The 19,576-nt window shown below is 43.2% G+C and overlaps 1 protein-coding gene across 1 annotated transcript; it reads left to right on the top strand.

Annotated features, from left to right (window-relative positions):
* Positions 1–3,586: 3,586 nt before the first annotated feature.
* Positions 3,587–19,106, top strand: LOC139665053 (hyaluronan and proteoglycan link protein 1-like). Its single transcript, XM_071544006.1, has 6 exons — positions 3,587–3,762; positions 14,943–15,074; positions 16,502–16,665; positions 16,761–16,959; positions 17,392–17,694; positions 18,537–19,106. Exons 2-6 carry the CDS (start codon positions 14,972–14,974, stop codon positions 18,824–18,826), a joined length of 1,059 nt encoding a protein of 352 aa, XP_071400107.1. The 5' UTR covers positions 3,587–3,762; positions 14,943–14,971; the 3' UTR covers positions 18,827–19,106.
* Positions 19,107–19,576: the final 470 nt, after the last annotated feature.

The following is a 19,576-nucleotide window of genomic DNA, read 5'->3' as shown; positions in this document are numbered from 1 at the left end:
TTGGACATGCCTGTGTTCATGTCATTAAACCAAATCCCCTGAACCCCACCCTGAACGAGCACAAAGACCCCCTGTCCACACTCACTGCACGTGTGTGTGTGTGTGTGTGTGTGTGTGTGTGTGTGTGTGTGTGTGTGTACTTAACGTTGGGACACTTGGTGCTAAGCAGATTTTACCACTAGTACAAAAAGGTTGACCTTCACAGGATTTGAAAAAGATACGTTTAGGCAAAAAAAACAACAACTGAAGTATCGAGTATTGAAGAATTGTATGGAAATAGAAATTCCAGGTTTATTGTCCCACCTATAAAAGTAAAATATTTTCATGAGGTTATCCCACTATCAGATCCAAACAGTTTATTTTGGCTCAAGCTCATTATGTCCACTACAAGATTTACAAACCTCTCATACATCACCTCTTCAGGGTTTATAGCTGACGACCCCATTGCTGACCTTTTCAACTCTTTACAATTACTTTAACCTTCTGCTGGGAAAGCTCGCTGACCGCGACAACAGCACAGTTAATGGTGCAGTGTTAACGGCGTGGGGGGGGGGGAGTAATGCGAGTGGTGGACTGGGTGGTTCTGCTTTTACACACCAGTTATGTTGACTGTTGAAGAGAGGGCTGAATCCTGGTTAATAGCTTGGCATTGCAATGTCATACAATGTTATGGTGTAGCAGTACAACTGGCATATGTTGAGTTAGACCAAAGCAGCCATATACTGTAGAGCAATGATTCTCAACCTTTTTCATATCAAGGACCCCTAATTTAGTCCACAGAGCCACGGACCCCCATTTGATGAGATTTTGTCTCTTGGACCCAAATCTGAGAATATTTTTATTGTTAGATATGATTTTGTCCAGAGTTCTATGACTATCTGTATTGTAGGTAGAGAGATAACAGTGAAACTATGATCAAAATAGTCATTCTTCTACATTCTCTAATTGTGTTCACGTCTTGTAAATGAAATAATGCTGAAGTTTAACAATTCATCAATTTGCTGGGGACCCCCTGGAACCTCCTCAGGGACCCCTGGTGGTCCCCGGACCCCACGTTGAGAACCACTGCTGTAGAGGTAGGAACAGCCTGGAAGTCTAAACTGAGCTGTATGTAAACAAGTGTACCGAAATACATATACCCCAAAACAAATATAATGTTTTGCTGACTACCAGAATACAGCATACAAGGTGTCAAACCACTGCCTTTCTTATCCAAAGTATCTTTCAGAGTTTTGTTTTAGACTTTTGTCAGTTTTACTCATTGACAGTCATCACTCTGTGCTTGTCTATTCGCTCTCATTAAACAATTTAAAGCATTTTGATTTGAGATATTTGTGGCTTGCTAAACTGACAGTTTGTTTTGAGTGGGGTATTACTCAATCCTGAGAGAGTCGCGCAGTCTGGGCTTCCACCAGTCCCACGAGAAAGACAAAAAGATCCTCACTCAGTTTACAACTAACACATTAATCTGGTCAATTGTTTTTTTTATTGGTGAATGTCTTCTCAGTCGCTCTCATCATGTCCTCAATATCCTTGAAGAGCTGTTAAGTTGCTGTTTCTTGTTAGGCTGAATTGAGATTTATACCCCCTGAAACAGTAGATGTGCTGACTTAACAGATAGTAGAAAACAAACAAATAGGGATAGTGTGAATGTTGTGCCCCGGATCAGACGAATAACAGAGAAATAGTAACAGAGCAAGAGAGAGGGACAGAGAATGCGATCATGAGAATGTAATCAATTCTCGGGTGTATACTGTATGTGTTGTGAAACATTCCCAGCAGCGTGTGGTTGGTCTGAAAAGCCAAATCATGGCGAGAAAATCAACACCCAGGAACTGTTCCTAATTAAAGGAATAGTTCACCCAAAAATGAAAATTCTGTCATCATCTCCTCCCCCTCATGCCAGTTGAAACACAGGTGAAGTTTGTCCATATAACACACAGGGAGGCTGCCAGCACAACTCCATAGCAGCCTTCTCCAAAACAACTGAAGTCAGTGGGGACCAGTTCTTCAGAGTTCCAAAAAGACCTACAGTATATTTACACCATCATTTAGTGCAAATCTGAACTACAGCTGATTGATTTGCAACAAATAATGGTGTATAGGTCTTTCTATTCACAGTGTGATTGTTTGGCTGTTTTTGTTTTGGAGCTCTAAAGAACAGGTCCCCATTGACTTCAGTTGTTTTGGAGAAGGCTGCTACCAAGTTGTGCGAGTAGATGATGACAGAATTTTCATTTTTGGCTGAAGTATTCCTTTAAGCCATGACTGGATTCGCTAATGTCAACATGTGGAGGTCTTCCCCTGGAGGACGTCCCAGTCAGCCCAGTCTCAAACAGGCATAAGCCAATGGGATAGATCCTTCCTTGATCCCTTCACTGATATTTGTTCAGTTGCTGTAAGAAGGGAAGCACTTTGTATTCTAATATTGTTTTGAAATACAAACTGTGTGAGAGAAGGAGTCTATTTCTCCTTCAAGTAACCTCTTCTTCCCTACCGCCCCTACCGCCCCTACCGCCCCCCGTCAAGATTTTCCAAAAGTTTTCCAAAGACACCAAACATGTCAGGCTAAATGTGTATATAATGAACAAACATCTAGATTTTTTCCATTTGATGTAATGGCGCAGCCATAAAAACATGGTGTCATCTAATCTGATATTGATTCATCAGATTGTATCATTCTTAAAATAAAAGAAAAATGGAGCCTACCTCTGAACTGAGATAATTTCACTTGTTTCCAGTGCACTTTCACTTGTTTCAGGAATTTCCTCAAAACAAGCTTGAAAAAAGGCAGAATAAGGTAGATGACTATTCATTTTTTTTTAATATTATTTATTTTCATTTCAAGTATTGTTTTTCTGCTTTTAATCTGTCAGTGTCTTATGTCTAGCTGTAACATTTATATCTCTTCACCTGTTTAAAAGCCTTGTTGCAGCATTATGGACTAACTGCAGACAGTAAAGTGCCTTTTGGGTTAGATAGAGTTATAATACTAAATGTTCTAGAAAAGATATGGAAGCACTTAACATTACATTTCATATGGCTGAATATCGTGAGGAAGGAGAGACGGGGGGGGCGGGGGGGGGGGGGGGGAGTGTTGGGGTTATGGGAACAACTCAAGTGAAGCTTGTCATTCCACATTGAGCAACAGGGGCTGGGTACCTCCTTGGACCGAGACTTTGTTTGAGATGGGTGTGGATGTGGTAAAAAAGTTCATCTGGTGAGATGTATCGCAGAACAACAACCCTAAAAATCCATCAGTTCCTAGAATAACAAAACCAACACAATCAGCTGCACTGATGTAAGGCAAACTGTGATGACACTGTCTTGGTTTTACTATTGGGTGCGCGTTCGGTCAGGACCTGAAGAGCTGTGCGTCATCTAACAACGAGTATCCAATTTCCATCGTGAAGGACTGGGCAAGGCTTCCAGAGCTCACTGGAGTAGTCCGCAGTTTTGTATAAATTTCACCTGTGTCCTATAGTGGGGCAGAGCGCAGACTCGCACCCTGTCATCCCTGCATGTAAAGCGGAGCGCCGAGCTGCTCCACAAACATAAATAGCCTCTGCCGCTGTACAATACTACTTTGAGCGGACCTGTGGGCTGGCTGGACCTGAGAGAAGAGGAAAACCATCTCTCTGGACCTCACCGACCTCCTTCGTCGACCGTGACGCGCGTCACCCTCATCTCGCGCTTCACTCCTCATCTTGGCCGCTGTCAGAGGGGTTTGTCACCGCACCGCACCGCACCGCGCTGAGCAAGGTAAGATGCTTTTGTCCTTGTTGCTTGTACTGAAAAAAACAAAAACAAAAACAAAACAAAAACATCTGACATGACATCAAATGACATTTCAGACTCATTTCCCATCGTTCTTGGTCTATAATAATCTAATCAAATGTCTGTGTTCATTTAATTATGCAATTATTTAAATTAATTTGAGAAGTGGAATTGAGTCGAAATTAACTTCAGATACAGTTTTTCTTCTTCTATTCATATTGTGGAATAACTGCGATGTGACAGCAATGTTGTTATTTTTTTTAATTTTATTTTTTTTCTTTATTGATGTCTCATTTTCTGGACATAGCTACAGTTTTATTAGCCTTACATCTAAAAAAAACCACTTGACTGTGTAGCTTAAACCTCATCCCAGACATAGTTTATAGACTTAGACAGAAAAATACTTGATTTATCGACCTGTTGCAAGCAATTCAACAACTTCAACTGTAATTCAGCACAAGTAGTCAGTAGCTTGAGTTAAATGAACATGGACAACTGCACTGGATAAATCTCTGGTAATGACTTCAGTGCTCCATCAACTGTGGTCCTGTGGTTTCATTTTGTTTACTCAGGCTCTCATATTCAGTTATTGTCTGTCTGTATAGTTGATCATATTTGCAAAGCTTATCATTCTTGTGGTTGACCATAGTTCGGCGGAGGCCAAGACTACCAAGGCTGTGTGCTGCTTTCTGTCCAACAGCCCACTCTCTGTGCGCTGCTGTAGAGTTAGACTAGGCGGCTCCACCCTGACCCCCACCCAACACACACACACACACACACAGAGGATATGGCCCCCAGTGTGGCCCCTGTCAACCCCCAATGAAAAGGCAGCCAGTGTTGATTCTCTGCAGTGACAGAACGTTCTTCTTACACACACACACACACACACACACACACACACACATACACACACATGTGCACAGTCGACTTCAATGTACGTAAATTGCTGGGGAGCAGGGAACAAGCAGGTTAAGTGAATTCATGGCTCTCTGTGTGTGTGTGTGTGTGTGTGTGTGTCTACATCAACACGCCTACATGTGTTTATGTTGGTGTGCACTGTACAGGAATATGTGGGTTTAGATCTTAATTAATAAGGAGTCTCATTATTTGCTTTATGAATAGAGGTTTCTGTTGTAGTGAATGGAGATGAATGATTTTGCCATCTACTGGCTAGAGCTTGGAAGGGAGTTTTCCTCTAAATATGTGTGTGTGTTTTCACTAGTATTGATGTAAAAGTGGAAAAAAAAAGTCTATGTTCACTCACTACTATTATAGCAGATGTAATTCAGATTAGGCCACAAATGAATGTTCCATTGACTTCATGGTCCTCCCATGACATGACATTGAAATGCATTAGCTATATTTATGAATCCATCATTTTTGCCCATTAGTTTACATTTGATGATTGCTGACTGTTTATTTGAGTGTATTTGGATGCATCTTGAATGAGTTTCTATCCATGTTTCACACTCATTGTAAAGCATGGAAGTAATGAAGGAGAGGAAATTGAAATGTAACCCCAAAGCTCAAGGTATTGACCCCTTTCATATCACAGGCAACACTAAGCAGTGACCAGTGGTGAACTCTGCACTTTGCCATTCACCTCTGACACACTGAGAGGGCCTAGAAAGAGAGGATTAAACCCGACATACCCGACCATCCCCTTCTTCTTTAGAAGAGAGTGCCATGCTGACACGCAGAACCGTATAAACTTTTAACTGTATGGGTTTCCTCTGGCTCTCGGGGGACATGGGAGAGCGGTTTGGGGAGAGAAAGCATTGTAAATCCTCTCACAATGGGGTATTTTTTGGGGGGAAGGATGGGTTATGGAGAGAGGTGAAAGTTAGGAGGAGGGTCAAGGGTGAGAGTTGATTCATAGACTGTCAGCTCTGGACGTCTCATATGTCCCAGCCTCTGCCTGTTGGCTGGCATCTTCACTATCATGTTCGGGCACTGGTGAGAATTGGGGGATGAGCAGGGATGAATTTGCTTCTATGAACTAAACCAAGACATTTATTATGAATTATGGGTAAAGTCAGGATGAAGGAAAGCACTGGTGGTTTCACAGCAATTAGATCTTACATAGTGACAATTCCATGAGTAAGCTTTATATAATCAGCCGTTTTTTTACTTTGGGCTTTTATTGTCATGTCCAATATATTCTGTTTAAAGAGAATGACATTATCGTTACGATGTTTAGAGGACTATAGTTTATGTTTAGTGTTTTGCTGCAGCAGACATCTTCTGTCAGAGTGATAAGATCTGAAACCTGAGGATAAGCAGCGGTGCCAAAGCATGGCGGTGTGGTAGCATGGTTTATGTTTTAGGCTTTGAAGTATTGCCAGGTTGGAATTCACAGAGGACAGAGGTCCGGTTTTCCAGAAAGCCTTACCTATATTGATCTCTGATGCTAAATGATGAATGATGCTGGATCCTAGATCAGGACGCATAAGCATTCAGCTTCTTAGAATAAGATGATTAAGCTGCATAGAATCGCTAGTCAGGTCACATTGCCACAATGTCTAAAAAGTGGGACTGTCCAAAAGTGTCAGATCTGCCTAAAGATTCCCACTTGGTAGTAAGACAGCAACCATAATCTTATTTTTTTAATGCATGATGCTCATTTTATTAAAAGACAAATATGTTTTGACACTGTGTCTTTGTCAAAGCATGCATGGCTTTGAGTCGGCACCCACTTTTATATTCTACTGTTGCTGACCTTGATTACCTGCCTATGGGACAGTATAAAAAAACAGGGGCCTAGTCAAAACTATGCCAGCAGTGACAAAGACACAATGTCGAAACAGGTCAGTGGTTTTTTTTTGGACAGGAGAGATTGGGCGAGAGAGAGGGGGACGAAACATGACAAAGGTCCCATTCTGGATCTGAACCCAAAATGCGTCCATTTTCTTTTTTTTTATAAAGTGAGCATCTGTTAAAATTAAGACTGTGATTTCTATTTATTCTTTGGAGTTGGTGTCTTATTGCCAAATAGGAATCTTTATGCAAATTTGACTTAGGATCTGAGATCAGCACTACTTCTGTGGCTAGGACTCTTATTCTTTGTGATCACAGAATCGTGAATTTCTAAACCATAAGGACTCCTCCAATCGAAAACGATGAAGGATGCTGCTGCATATTTTTAGCTCGAGACTAGGCTTACAGCAAGGGGCGATGTAATCAGTACGCAATGGAAAACTGCATCCTGTCTGTCACTTTCATACGGAGATTGGATCGGAGATTGATTGGATCCCGCACCCCTTGAACCTGAGCTGCCTTATCCCTACTCATCCGGCCCCACTGGCCACCAAACCTGCCATCACAGACCTACTGTGCTCCATACTGAGGACTCTTTGTAGCAGCCGCAGTGGTGTGACAGTGACGTCAAAAAAATCTACACAGCAACCAGTGAGTGTGTGTGTGTGTGTGTGTGTGTGTGTGTGTGTGTGTGTATGTGTGTGTGTGTGTGTGTGTGTGTGTGTGTGTGTTGGTGGGTAGTGGACCGGTTTGAACCCACCACTTCCACCACTGAGGAAAATATATCTGCTGTGCAACAAGGCACTGACTGCACTATTTGTGAATTCAAATAAATATCCCGCCCAACACTAACTACCCCACCCACCTACCAGGAATGGGTGTCTGTGTTGCATTTGAGTACACACACACACACACACACGTACGTTTTTCCAGGTTTTACCCCTAATTACCGAGGCAGGTTGCCTCACAGCTGTTGAAACCTGTTGCATCGCACAGAGATGCTGAATATAGGAACTTTTCCTGCGTCATTTCCCGACAACGTGAGAGCAGCTCACCGCGGAAAAGCTCTTTGAAAGGGGGGGGGGGGAAATACCTGTTCTGCACATTAGACTTCAGTATAGGAATTCCCCACAACTCCAGAAATGAAGTCTGTCTTTTTGGTTGGAGGGATGCAGGTTTTCCCCTGCTTGAGTGAGTAGGGAGGCCTTATATAAAGAGAGATACAGCATTTCTATTTGCTATTTTTTTTAAATTTCATTTCGATGTTACTCTTGTGTTTCTGTTTTCTAAGACACTGTGATTTATGATGATGATTTGAATCTCTGTAGTGGACGTTCAGACGCTCTTACCTCTTATCTGTGCAGTAGGAGCATCAGTGTCAACTAGGTGACCTGAGATACTCTCCAGAGACGATGCTCTGTGCAGCTCTGTGCTAAAGCAAAGACATCATATAGATAGCAGCACATTAAAAGGCCCGCCCCCTTGTCTCTCTTGCTATCTACACCATGAGACTGTATCTACCCCAATGGGACCAGCCTGATCTGGATTGTTGTGTTTTAGCATTTCTGCGTGTTTATCTATGGCTGATTCATGTGCTGTGTCAGCAACATTGTATTTGGCTGAACTGTACAGTATGGACTGACAAGCTTGCTCCACTTGCTGTATGTAACAATGAAAATACGAGTTATGAGAGGTTACTTTCTATATATCCCAGACATTTCTTTTATCAAACACAGCATTCATGTCTATCCCAATGACATGATGTGTGTGAATGGCTGTAATACATATTTGCATGCCTGGACACATTCTTGTATATTTCTCCCATAAGGGGAATGCACACTTGCACACCCATTTCAGACAGTAAATCTGTCAGTTAAGACCCTGCATCTAATTTATTTATTTGCTGTGTTATTTTCAGTTGTTTGGTGGGTGTGATGACTTGCATTCTCTTCAGTAGTCTATTGTTTCATTCTCTCTATTGTTTTATTCTTATCTATATTCCATTCTCTACTGCTGCAACAGCCCAATTTACTTATTTATTTATTTAGAGTATTATTTTCAATTGTTTGGTGAGTGTGATTACTTGTATTCTCTTCAGTAGTCTATTGTTTTATTCTCTCTATTTTCTTATTGTATCTATTCTCTACTGCTGCGACAACTTAATTTCCTCATGGGGATCATTAAAATGTAATCTTATCTAATTTTGAATTATTGAATCATAGGCGTATATCAGTGTAGTCTCACTTGTAGCCTACTCTTCACACTTGGATTCATTGGCAGATACTCTCACACATACATTAGGTTTCTTTTCATCCACTTACCTTCTTTCAAAAGCCCCTGTCTGACATGACGGAGGCAGAAACTTAATACAAAGCTTGTCATCGTATGTTTTTTCACCATAAATCAGCGTTCATGTCAGTAAGACACGCATGTAATGGAATCCATACGTTTACCTCATTGCGTGCTTGGCCCCAAGAGCTCCTCTGGCTCCTTGCGTCACACATACACAGCCACACACACACACACACGCCCTGAAGAGGTCTTCTGGGCTTTATAGTAAGCAACAGTGAAAGCATTTGCACCAGTGTATGACGTTAAACATATTTAACAGCTGATTTGTTGTGACAATTGCCTTGTTTGTAAGGGAGTGGTGCAGCACAACAGCCACAGCAGCTCTGCAGCATGGGACTTGGTCAGTGGAGTTGCGCAATACATCAGAGCAAAATGAGATTCTGATACAGCACCTCTTGTCTTAGAATAGTCTTATAGGCTCTGTCAGAATGAATGTATCCAATCTCCCCACAGGGATCATTACATTTTATCTTATGAAGAAAAGAATGCCTATTTTCCCATTAACGTACACACACTTATTGAATGATAGGATGGGATTTGCAGGTTAAATGCATTAGCTTTTTCCACAACAGCAGCGTATGCCATGTGAGTGAGTGGGTGGTCAGGCAAAAGGACAATTTTTATACCTCTGCCTGGAAAAAAATGTCAATGTTTTGTCCCACCTGGGCTTGTTATAGACCCAGATAAAGTTTCACCCAGTCAAAGGTCTCATGGGCAGCTTTATGGAGTTGCTGAGTTCACACACAGGTAACACACAGTTCTGGCACACGCACACAACAATAGAGTATACAGGCTTTATGTTATTATGTCTTGTCTTTGCACATCTGTGTTGATGTTGGTTTTTGTTATCTGATGACGTCTGGAGCCCGAGCAATCATTCACTCAGCTCTCCTCCTCCACCTAACAACATCATAGCGAAATCAGAAATGTGCTCTGTGACTAAGCATGACGATACACACACACACACACACACACACACACACACACACACACACACACTTTACCTCTCTCAAACTTTCTGGACTTTGAAGGCTTTTGGTATTTTACAGCTCATTTAGTTCTCCCACTGAAGAGGGTTTTGTTAGGGTCAAGTAACCACTCACCCCTATAGCTTCACCATAAATATCTGTCAACATGAGCTTCAAACCTATGGAATGTGTCCAGTGTTACTGGGAACTGGATAACCACCTTTATCAACCTATGAATGAGTTTGATACTCATAAAGTAACAAACAGTTAACTTGAAATAACTAGAAGGGCACTCGGAGAGCGCAGACCTCCGCCAAGGTTCGTGCTATTATTGCTTGTTCGTGAGTCGGATCCGGATCAACTCCAAAATGTAATGGGTTCTTTCTTGGCCCATGCTACACCCTTCCACCAAGTTTCATGAAAATCAGGCCAGTAGTTTTTCCATAATCCTGCTAACAGACAAACAAACAGCACCGAAAACATAACTTCCTTGGCGGAGGTAATGATGCTGCTCTATTCAGAAATACTCAGTTACAAACAATGGCTGTTCCATCCACAGCAGGCACACTGTGTGACAGGCTGCAGGACTCGGGGGGGGGGCAGAGTGGATTTTATGAGAAGTGACAAATAAGATCGTCCCGCTGCAGATTAGGATTTGACACTCGCAACCCAGAGGCCAAAAGGTGACGGAGTCAAAGAGTGAGCGGCTCTTTTGAAAGACTGAGAATGAGAGAGAAAGAGAGAGGAGGAGAGAAAGGCAGAAGGTTTATGTGTGTGTGTGTGTGTGTGTGTGGTTGGGTGGTACACAGCAGTGTAGATGTTTATGTCTTGTTTGAACAAAAGAATGAGAGTCAAGTAGAGAAAAGCCCACACCCTAACTTTGGATTGTATTGGCAAATGTTTCTGCAATCGAATGATGTTTCCTCTGTGCTTGTGTTGGAGTGCTTATGTTAGTGTTCCTTTGAAAGCTACAAACTTCAGCTGTGTATTAGTGTGGTTTTGAAGTAGTATTTGGGCCTTTAGAGGTCTGAACTTGGTAATAGTGTTTATTATATGAAGAGGTCAAGGGTAATGGAAACATGGTTCTAATGGAATACATTACACTGTGTGCGATTGCTGTTCTGATGTTAACACAGGTATTTTAGAGACTAAGTAAAAGAGCATATCCATATTAGGAATGGAAACATTAAGTGACTGTGTGCCCAATGCATTTTCTTTGTGATAATTCAACTTGAGCGTAATGAGGGCTGCTCTCCTTGTGATTGTGTCTGTGTGTGTAAGATTCACTTTCTGCCAAAATACTATAATAATAATAATGATAATGGTACGCACTCTACCAGTTGAGCCACCAAGGCCCCCCAAGCATTTACATGTTAGAGGATATCACCACTTTGTAGTAACATCTACACATCTGCTTTGCTAAAATAACTCCAGGCTCAATATGCAAATAATCAAATACACTTAAGAGTAGTTGGCCAAGCTTGCCAAGATCCTCAGGACATTTTGCGATGTTCTAATTTGATCTCATTATTACCTAAGCAATTGTAAATGTAGGATATTTTAACCCAGCCAAAGGCAACTGCATTGAGAAATTTTATTATGATTCTCAGATGCTAAAAATCATTTGTAGTGCAATTAATTGCCTATCTTTCGATTGATTTAGCTCATCTTTTGGTCCACTTTGTAATTGTTGCTCTTGTCCACTTGAGGGATCTGTTCACCTCCATGTTCCATAGCATTAGAATTGGCTGATACCTTTTTATTTTTTTTTTTTTCGAAATAAGGATAAATTATAAATTAAGACGTGGAAACTTTCCATAAGGTCTTGGCAAGCTACATGAACCATTCTTGACTGTATTGACAGTTAGGCTTAGGCTTTTCCACGTGCAGACATAAGGTTTCTAAGGAAATAACTATCAAAGTGGCGTTATCATAATATGTAAACACATGAATGTAAATCTAGTGTGGCGTCGCTGTAGTACGCCTGTGTCTCCATTTTAAATGTATGTGAATTCTTGGTCAAATCTTAGAGGTTTGGTCAGATATGTGTCAGAGCGTTATAGTGTGTGTGTGTGTGTGTGTGTGTGTGTGTGTGTGTGTGTTCATTCTCTCCAAGTTGCATACATATGGTAGGATGATACGAGTTTTTGAAATGGAAGCCAACCAAAACTTATAGTTTAGATCAGTGATTCTCAACCTTTTTCATATCAAGGACCCCGAATTTAGTCCACATTTGAGCCACGGACCCCCATTTGATGAGATTTTGTCTCTCTGACAATATTTTTATTGTTAGATATGATTTTGTCCAGAACTCCATGACTATTTGTATTGAAGGTAGAGAGATAACAGAGAAACTATGATCAAAACAGTCATTCTTCTACATTCTCTAATTGTGTTCACTTTTTGTAAATTAAATAATGCTGAAGTTTAACAATTCATCAATTTGCTGGGGACCCACTGGAACCCTCTCAAGGACCCCTGGTGGTCCCCGGACCCCACGTTGAGAACCACTGATTTAGATGACTGATATAATTTGTGAGCTTCACAACTGAGTGTGAAAATATTAGAAAATATTGGCGTTTTCCACATTGTGACATACTGGAACAATTTCTGCCCTTTCATTACTATCTGCACTACCAGATGCCAAAATCTGAACCAATATCTGCTATTACACACACACACACACACACACACACACTGCTGTCCTTTCAAAATGAATCTCTTTCACAACAGTATTGATGTATGTGTATGAGTGTGTGTGTTTACGTTGGACTGTGTTGCGTTCGCAGTCCCAATCACTTACTTGGCGTTCGTAGTGAGTCCTAACAATCAGGGACTGGGAGGGGTCCTGGATCCCAGTTCAGTTCAGCAGGGGGAACGCCAGGCACTGGGATAACAGATTGCTTCAACTCCAACACTAAAATCTTATTTTTCTTAAAACAAAATGAAAAAAATCTGACAGCGATGTGAGATAATTTTGCTCGTTTCCAATGCGAATTGAATTTGTCTTGAATCAAGTGATATCGATATTAGTGGAGTGATTTAACAAAACTACCGGTGAGATAAAGGGGACTTCAACACAAGAGCAGGCAGGTGACACACACACACACACACACACACACACACACCTGGCCTATAAAAGACTTAGCCTTGTTTACCCTCCACACAGATGGATGCTGAGGAATGCTTTTGCTGCTCATGATAGCCATTGTCTCTCTCCAAGTCACTCTGGAGAGCATGTTCACACACTGCTTTGGGTATATGTGTGTGTGTGTGTGTGTGTGTGTGTGTGGGGCCTTTTTCAATAGAGGTGGAGGTCATTCGGTCGGAACACACACAGTGACGCTCTCTAGTCCAGCTGTGAGTTCTCCGTCATAAAGAGCCGAGTGTGTGTGTGTGTGTGTGTGTAGCTGGCAGCTCTAAGGTTAACACTGGCTAATGGAGCTAGAGAGACTGAGTACTAATCCTCTGCATCAGTTTTGCTGCTGCAGAGTCCTGAGCGTCTTTCCTCCCACACCTCCCTCCCCGTCTTGCATTTCTCCTCCTGCGTCCCCACTGTCTGTATCTTCCTCCTCCTCTCCTCTCCTCTCCTCTCCTCTCCTCTCCTCTCCTCTCCTCTCCTCTCCTCTCCTCTCCTCTCCTCTCCTCTCCTCTCCTCTCCTCTCCTCTCCTCTCCTCTCCTCTCCTCTCCTCTCTCCTCTCCTCTCCTCTCTCCTCTCCCTCTCTCATTTCACACCTCACCTCTCCTTGCGTCCTGCAGAACAGTTTGACTTGAAGTTTTTCCCCATTTCCCAAAGGACGAATCTCATTGCACCCCCCCCCACCCCCCCACCCCGCCACACACACACACACACACACACTCCCATGCTCCACCTACTTATCACTGCCTGCCCCCCCCCCCCCATCCTGGTATGCGTAATTACTATTTTCAGGCAGGGAGGGGAAATAGGTGATGTGTGTGTTCAACTGGCACAGTTTGGGTGTGTGTGTGTGTGCGTGCGCTGCAGAGCTTATTGTGCTGACTGCAGGAGCTCCACCTGGCAAAGGGGGCCGGTGCGTCAGCAATACGGGAAGGAGTGAATGAAGAGAGAGAGAGAGAGAGAGAGAGAGGATCAATCCCAGTGACTGCAGAGAAAAGCCCTCACACACACACATTACCCCCCCCCCCCCCCCCCACAGACACACACACACACACACACACATGCACTCCCATGAACTCACACACAAGCCTCCTCCACTGCTTGTGTGTGTGTGTGTGTGTGTGTGTGTGCCGAGCCGAAATGGTGAATCCCCTCCGTTTAGTCGGGTGAGTGTGTGGCAGAGCGGAGGACGGGGCTGCGGGGCTGGGGATGTGTGCGTCTGAATGAAGCCTGGGGGTGCTGGGGTGTGCTCAGTGGCGGGACGGGGCTGAAGCGGGGGCGCTGTGGAGAAAGTCTCTCTCGGAAAAAAGTTGAGGACACACCGGGACACGGTACGGTACTGCAGCAGTGTTAGACGGGTACTCACTGCAGTGTATGTATGTGTGTAAGGTTGTGCTGTGTATCGAGCGTGCATGTATGTGTGTGGGTGTCAGAGAGGGAGAAGGTGTTATGCATATGTATGTTGTCCACCTGTATTTGTGTGCAGCTTCTCATGGGATGTCCGGTTTGATGCTAATATAAGCTGATGATAGTAGTGATGATACTGTCCTACAACTTTGTGCATATAAGTGCATGTGTGTGTATGTGAGTGTGTGTGAGTGTGTATGGGTTTGCTCGGCGACAAGGATAGAGACTGTGCCGCAATCACACAGCTCTCGGGAGAAAGGCACAGCACTGCAGATAGGAACACTGTATGGGATAGTGTCCTGAACCGGGGCGATACACACATATGCGTGCATGCATATGTACGTGCACGCACACACACACACATGCACACACACTTTACTGTCTGCCTTACATGTATGTGAAATAACTCCAGGAAAGACACTCTCCCCCAGCCTCGTCTCACACGCTCTAATGTTTGTTTCACAACTCCCTCTCCCTCTCTCTCTCTCTCTCTCTCTCTCTCTCTCTCTGTCACTCTCTCTCTCTCTCTCTCTCTCTGCAGTGAGCAGACCCCCGGTGTGGTGAGCGAAGATGATTCCCGTGCTGATCTGTGCTTTGATCTCGCTGAGCGTGGCAGACAACTTAGACACCCTGTACCCCGAGCTGGAGCATTCGAGAACCATCTATGTCACAGGTGAGCTTCTATATGTGTGTGTGTGTGTGTGTGTGTGTGTTTGGGGGACTGACAATTTGAGCAATGTCATACACATTGTTATGTGCATTGCAGAGGAATCAAGGGAGACCATTTCCATCAGAGCGCTCACACCTTTCCCTGTGCTTCGTTCACAACACCCACTTTGAGGTGTCATTTGTTTCCTCAACTTATCAGTGTGTTCTGCCACTGTAGCCTAGAGATAAGGCTGCTATGTGGGGGATTACTGTCACTGGTCTGTGAGATAAGGCTATCTCTACTCACAGATGAAAACTTTGTTTAGGTCAAGATTTCAAAAATTGAGAAAAAAAAAACGCCCACGCAGCTTTGAAATCCTACAAAGGGTTTTAAACAGTATTAATGGCTTTATGAGATACAGCCAGTGCATAAAGGACTATGTAAACTTTCAATTCAAGTAGGAAACAATACAAAAAAAACTAATAAAAACACCAAAATCGGAGTTAGAACTTTTTAATGTGACACTAGCACAATGCTTTGATTGTTGGACAGAGGATACAGATCGTCTGGTCTGATGATATAGATTCTGTAGCCCAGCTGAAGAAGCAGTTCAAAGGAAATGCAAACTCTCCCAACTACTCAACTGTATACAGGATCAATGTGCCATTAGCCAGTTGGTCAATTGCATTGACAAAATCACACATGCTTATGCAGCAGACAAGGTGAAACGCTGCGATGGTCAGACAGCCTGTGTGAGGAGGCAGGGACACTGAAAACCCTGTTAGTGATGGAGGTTATCTGAGGATCTCTCTCTCTCTCTCGCTCTCTCTCTCTCCCTCTCTCTCTCTGCGCCCACACACCCACAAAACACACACACACACACACACAACTGCTTTGCAGCTGTTCCCTTGGCGGTTTGACAAACAATGGGACATTATTTAATGGTTCCACTGGAGATTATACAGTTATTGATTCATTTCACCTTGGTGCGCAGAAATTGCACAGATAATGGTGCTGATATTGATGTTAACAGGTTGCATAGTGGAACAAAATCCTTACTTTATCAACTAATAAGCTGGAGAAAAATATACAGAAAATACTTTGACTGGATTGCTGCGGAGAAAAACAATATTTACAGCTGTTGTAAGTGTGTGAGTGTTTGTTTATAAGAGAGATTCATGAGAGAGACAGAGAGAAAACAAGTTCTTTTTTTTTTGAACAATGTATTTATTGATTTTCAGCAATAGTAAGACAAATAGACAAACATCAAGACAATATTGAAAAGCATAATTGACAAAACATTACTGTGGCCAAATAACTAAATAAAATGTACAAATCAAAAAGGAAAAAAGAAAAAAATGATACCGAAAAAAGAAAAAATTATACAGAAAACGAGAGGTTAAATCAATTATGCATCTTTTTGTGGGTGTGTTTCTGTTACCGTGTCGCAGAGAACGGCCCTCGGCTTTCGGTGGTGACAGAACAGTCCAAGGTGGTGTCGCGGCGAGGGGGGAACGCCACCTTACCATGCAAGATCCAACGGGACCAATCACTGGCGCCCAATCGCAAGATGAGGATCAAATGGACCAAGCTGACCTCAGACTACCTTAAAGAGGTCGCCACTTCCATCATAAATTACACATTCTTGGCTGTTTCTTAGATATTTTGTTTCATCACTCCACAGACTCATTTCTCTCCATCTTGTTTCAGGTGGATGTTTTCGTTGCCATGGATTACCACAAAAGAAGCTACGGCCGTTTCCATGGACGCGTCCACCTGCAAGGCTCCTCTCCCATGGACGCCTCCCTGGTCATCACCGAAATCACCCTGGAGGATTACGGGAAATACAAGTGCGAAGTCATCGACGGGCTGGAAGACGGGACGGCGGTCGTGTCCCTCGACCTGCAAGGTAGAACATCTGAGTGAACTGGCCCTTTAAAATGGGAATTAAAAGTGTCTATTTACCTTGTAAACCCTGTAGCGGCCTGTCATTGGTGCTCTAATAGACTCTCAGCTGCGGTCAGACTAAATTTAGCGCCGTGAGCAGAGACTACCTGGGGGAGTGTCATATACGTACGAGCACACACACACACTTCGAATGGACACACACCTCTATCAGACCCATGAGATAGAGAGAGACAGAAGTAAAAGAGTTCAACATTTAGGTTTCTACTCATTCAGCAAAGGACCATACATCAGTGTCAAAGCAGTTTCATTATGTATTAAAGTGAGCCAGAAAGAAAGTCTCTCTGTTTAATAGGACTGAACACAGAAAGCCAGAGGATGGATGTTTGTCTCTCTCCTTCTCTCACCCTCTCCCACCTCTCCCCCCCGCCCCCAGGCATCGTCTTCCCCTACTTCCCCCGGCTGGGCCGCTACAACCTCAACTTCTACGACGGCGAGCGGGCGTGCCGCGAGCAGGACGCCATCGTGGCGTCCTTCGAGCAGCTGTACGACGCGTGGCGGGGGGGGCTGGACTGGTGCAACGCCGGCTGGCTGAGCGACGGCTCGGTCCAGTACCCCATCACCAACCCCCGGGAGCCCTGCGGGGGCAAGAACACGGTGCCGGGGGTCCGCAACTACGGCCTGAGGGACAAGGAGAAGAACCACTACGACGTGTTCTGCTTCACCTCCAACTACAAAGGTGAGGGACCAGGGATTATGCCTGTGTGTGTGTGCAGTGGTGGAAGAAGTTTTCAGATCTTTGACTGAAGTAAAAGTAGAAATACCACAGTGTAAAAATACTCTCTTACAAGTAAAAGTCCTGCATTCAAAATCTTACTTAAGTAAAAGCACAAAAGTATTAGCATCAAAATATACTTAAAGTAGCAAAAGTAAAAGTAGTCATCATGCAGAATGACCCATTTCAGAATCATATACAGTACTGTGCAAAAGTCTTAGGCACATGTAAAAGAAAAAAAGTAAAGCGAAGATGCTTTCAAAAATAATTAAATGAAAAGTTTCTAAATAGTAGAAAATGTACTATAAAGAGCAGTCTACTGACACACTAATGCAGAAAAAAAATGAATAAACATCTAAGACACAATTTATATAAAAACTCTTGGGTGCCTAAGACTTTTGCACAGTACTGTATATCATGTTATTGGTCTATAATTATTGATGCCTTAATGTGTTCATCACTTTAATGTTGCAGCTGGTAAAGGTGGAGCTAATTTTAATTACTTTATATACTGCTGGGTAGCTTAACTTATACAAATATATCATAATTTATTAGTTGATTTATAATTTGTATTAATAATCTGAATCTGCAAAGTAACTAGTAGCTAAAGCTGTCAAATAAATGTAGTGGAGTAAAAAGTACAATATTTCCCTCTGAAATGAAGTAAAAAGTAGCATAAAATGGAAATACCCAAGTAAAGTACAAGTACCTCTAAAGTACAGTACTTGAGTAAATGCACTTTAGAGGTAAAAATGCACATTCCACCACTGTGTGTGTGTATCTGACTGGTCTCTTTCCCCTCCCAGGTCGCTTCTACTACCTGATCCACCCGTCCAAGCTGACCTACGACGAGGCGGTGCGGGCGTGCCAGAAGGACGGCGCCCAGATCGCCAAGGTGGGCCAGATGTACGCCGCCTGGAAGCTGCTGGGCTACGACCGCTGCGACGCCGGCTGGCTGGCCGACGGCAGCGTGCGCTACCCCATCGCCCGCCCCCGCCGCCGCTGCAGCCCCACGGAGGCCGCCGTGCGCTTCAGCGGCTTCCCCGACAAAAAGCACAAGCTGTACGGAGTCTACTGCTTCAAGGGCCACAACTGAGCCATACAAAGCACACACACATAGGTGCACACACTAATACACACACACACACACACACAAATACACGTAAACACACACGTGCACACTCGTGGAATGAAGAGGAGACACAAGAGAAACACATTTCAAAACTGTGATGCTTTTATTTTCTGAAAAACCCTTAAGACAAACCAGAGTCATGTCGAACCATGTTTGCTTTGTAATCCGGGACCTGATATTCTATGATGGATAGTTTACACATATTTAAGGTTCGTATTATTTAATCGATTCCTATGCAGGGGGGTAGGGGGTACAGTAGGGGAGTAGGGGAAGTGGGGGGGGGGGTATGGAGGACATCACATAGCCAACAGTGAAACCGCCATTCAAGAGTGGGACCAGGCATGTCCTTATAGCTGGAACGACATGTCTGGACGGAGAAGAATTTAGTAAACACGTCTCACGATTGGACTGATACGTCGGGCACTTACGAACAATAACGAAGCCACGATATACGTAATGTCAAAACAGACAAAAAAAAAAAAAAAAAAAAAAAGAAAGATAGCAAGATAGCTTAGATCCCGTGATGCTCGTCCGACTTGAACGCAAGCCTAGCACAAAACTAGAACGAATCTCTTGCTGTCCCATCTTTTACAAGGTGCTATTACTTTGTACGTCATCATACCAGTCCAGTATTTTATGTTTTTATACTAATGTGTTGTGTATGGACCAAACATCAGTCTCATCACAGAAACGGATAAAAAAAACAAAACAAAA

Source organism: Centroberyx affinis, unplaced genomic scaffold, assembly GCF_046629955.1.
Source record: "Centroberyx affinis isolate AG114_WGS23_722 - 3 ecotype Tasmania unplaced genomic scaffold, CSIRO-AGI_Caff_v1 ptg004433l_1, whole genome shotgun sequence".
In the NCBI taxonomy this organism is placed as follows: Eukaryota; Metazoa; Chordata; class Actinopteri; order Beryciformes; family Berycidae; genus Centroberyx; species Centroberyx affinis.
Note: the sequence above shows the minus strand (reverse complement) of the source record. Positions and strands in the feature narration are given on the sequence as shown.

Excerpts from the sequence above, each read along its gene's own strand:
- LOC139665053 (XM_071544006.1), top strand. The coding sequence starts at position 14,972 with ATGATTCCCGTGCTGATCTGTGCTTTGATCTCGCTGAGCGTGGCAGAC. Across the intron at positions 15,075-16,501 it reads GAGAACCATCTATGTCACAG|AGAACGGCCCTCGGCTTTCG; the intron begins GTGAGCTTCTAT and ends ACCGTGTCGCAG. Across the intron at positions 16,960-17,391 it reads CGTGTCCCTCGACCTGCAAG|GCATCGTCTTCCCCTACTTC; the intron begins GTAGAACATCTG and ends CCCCGCCCCCAG.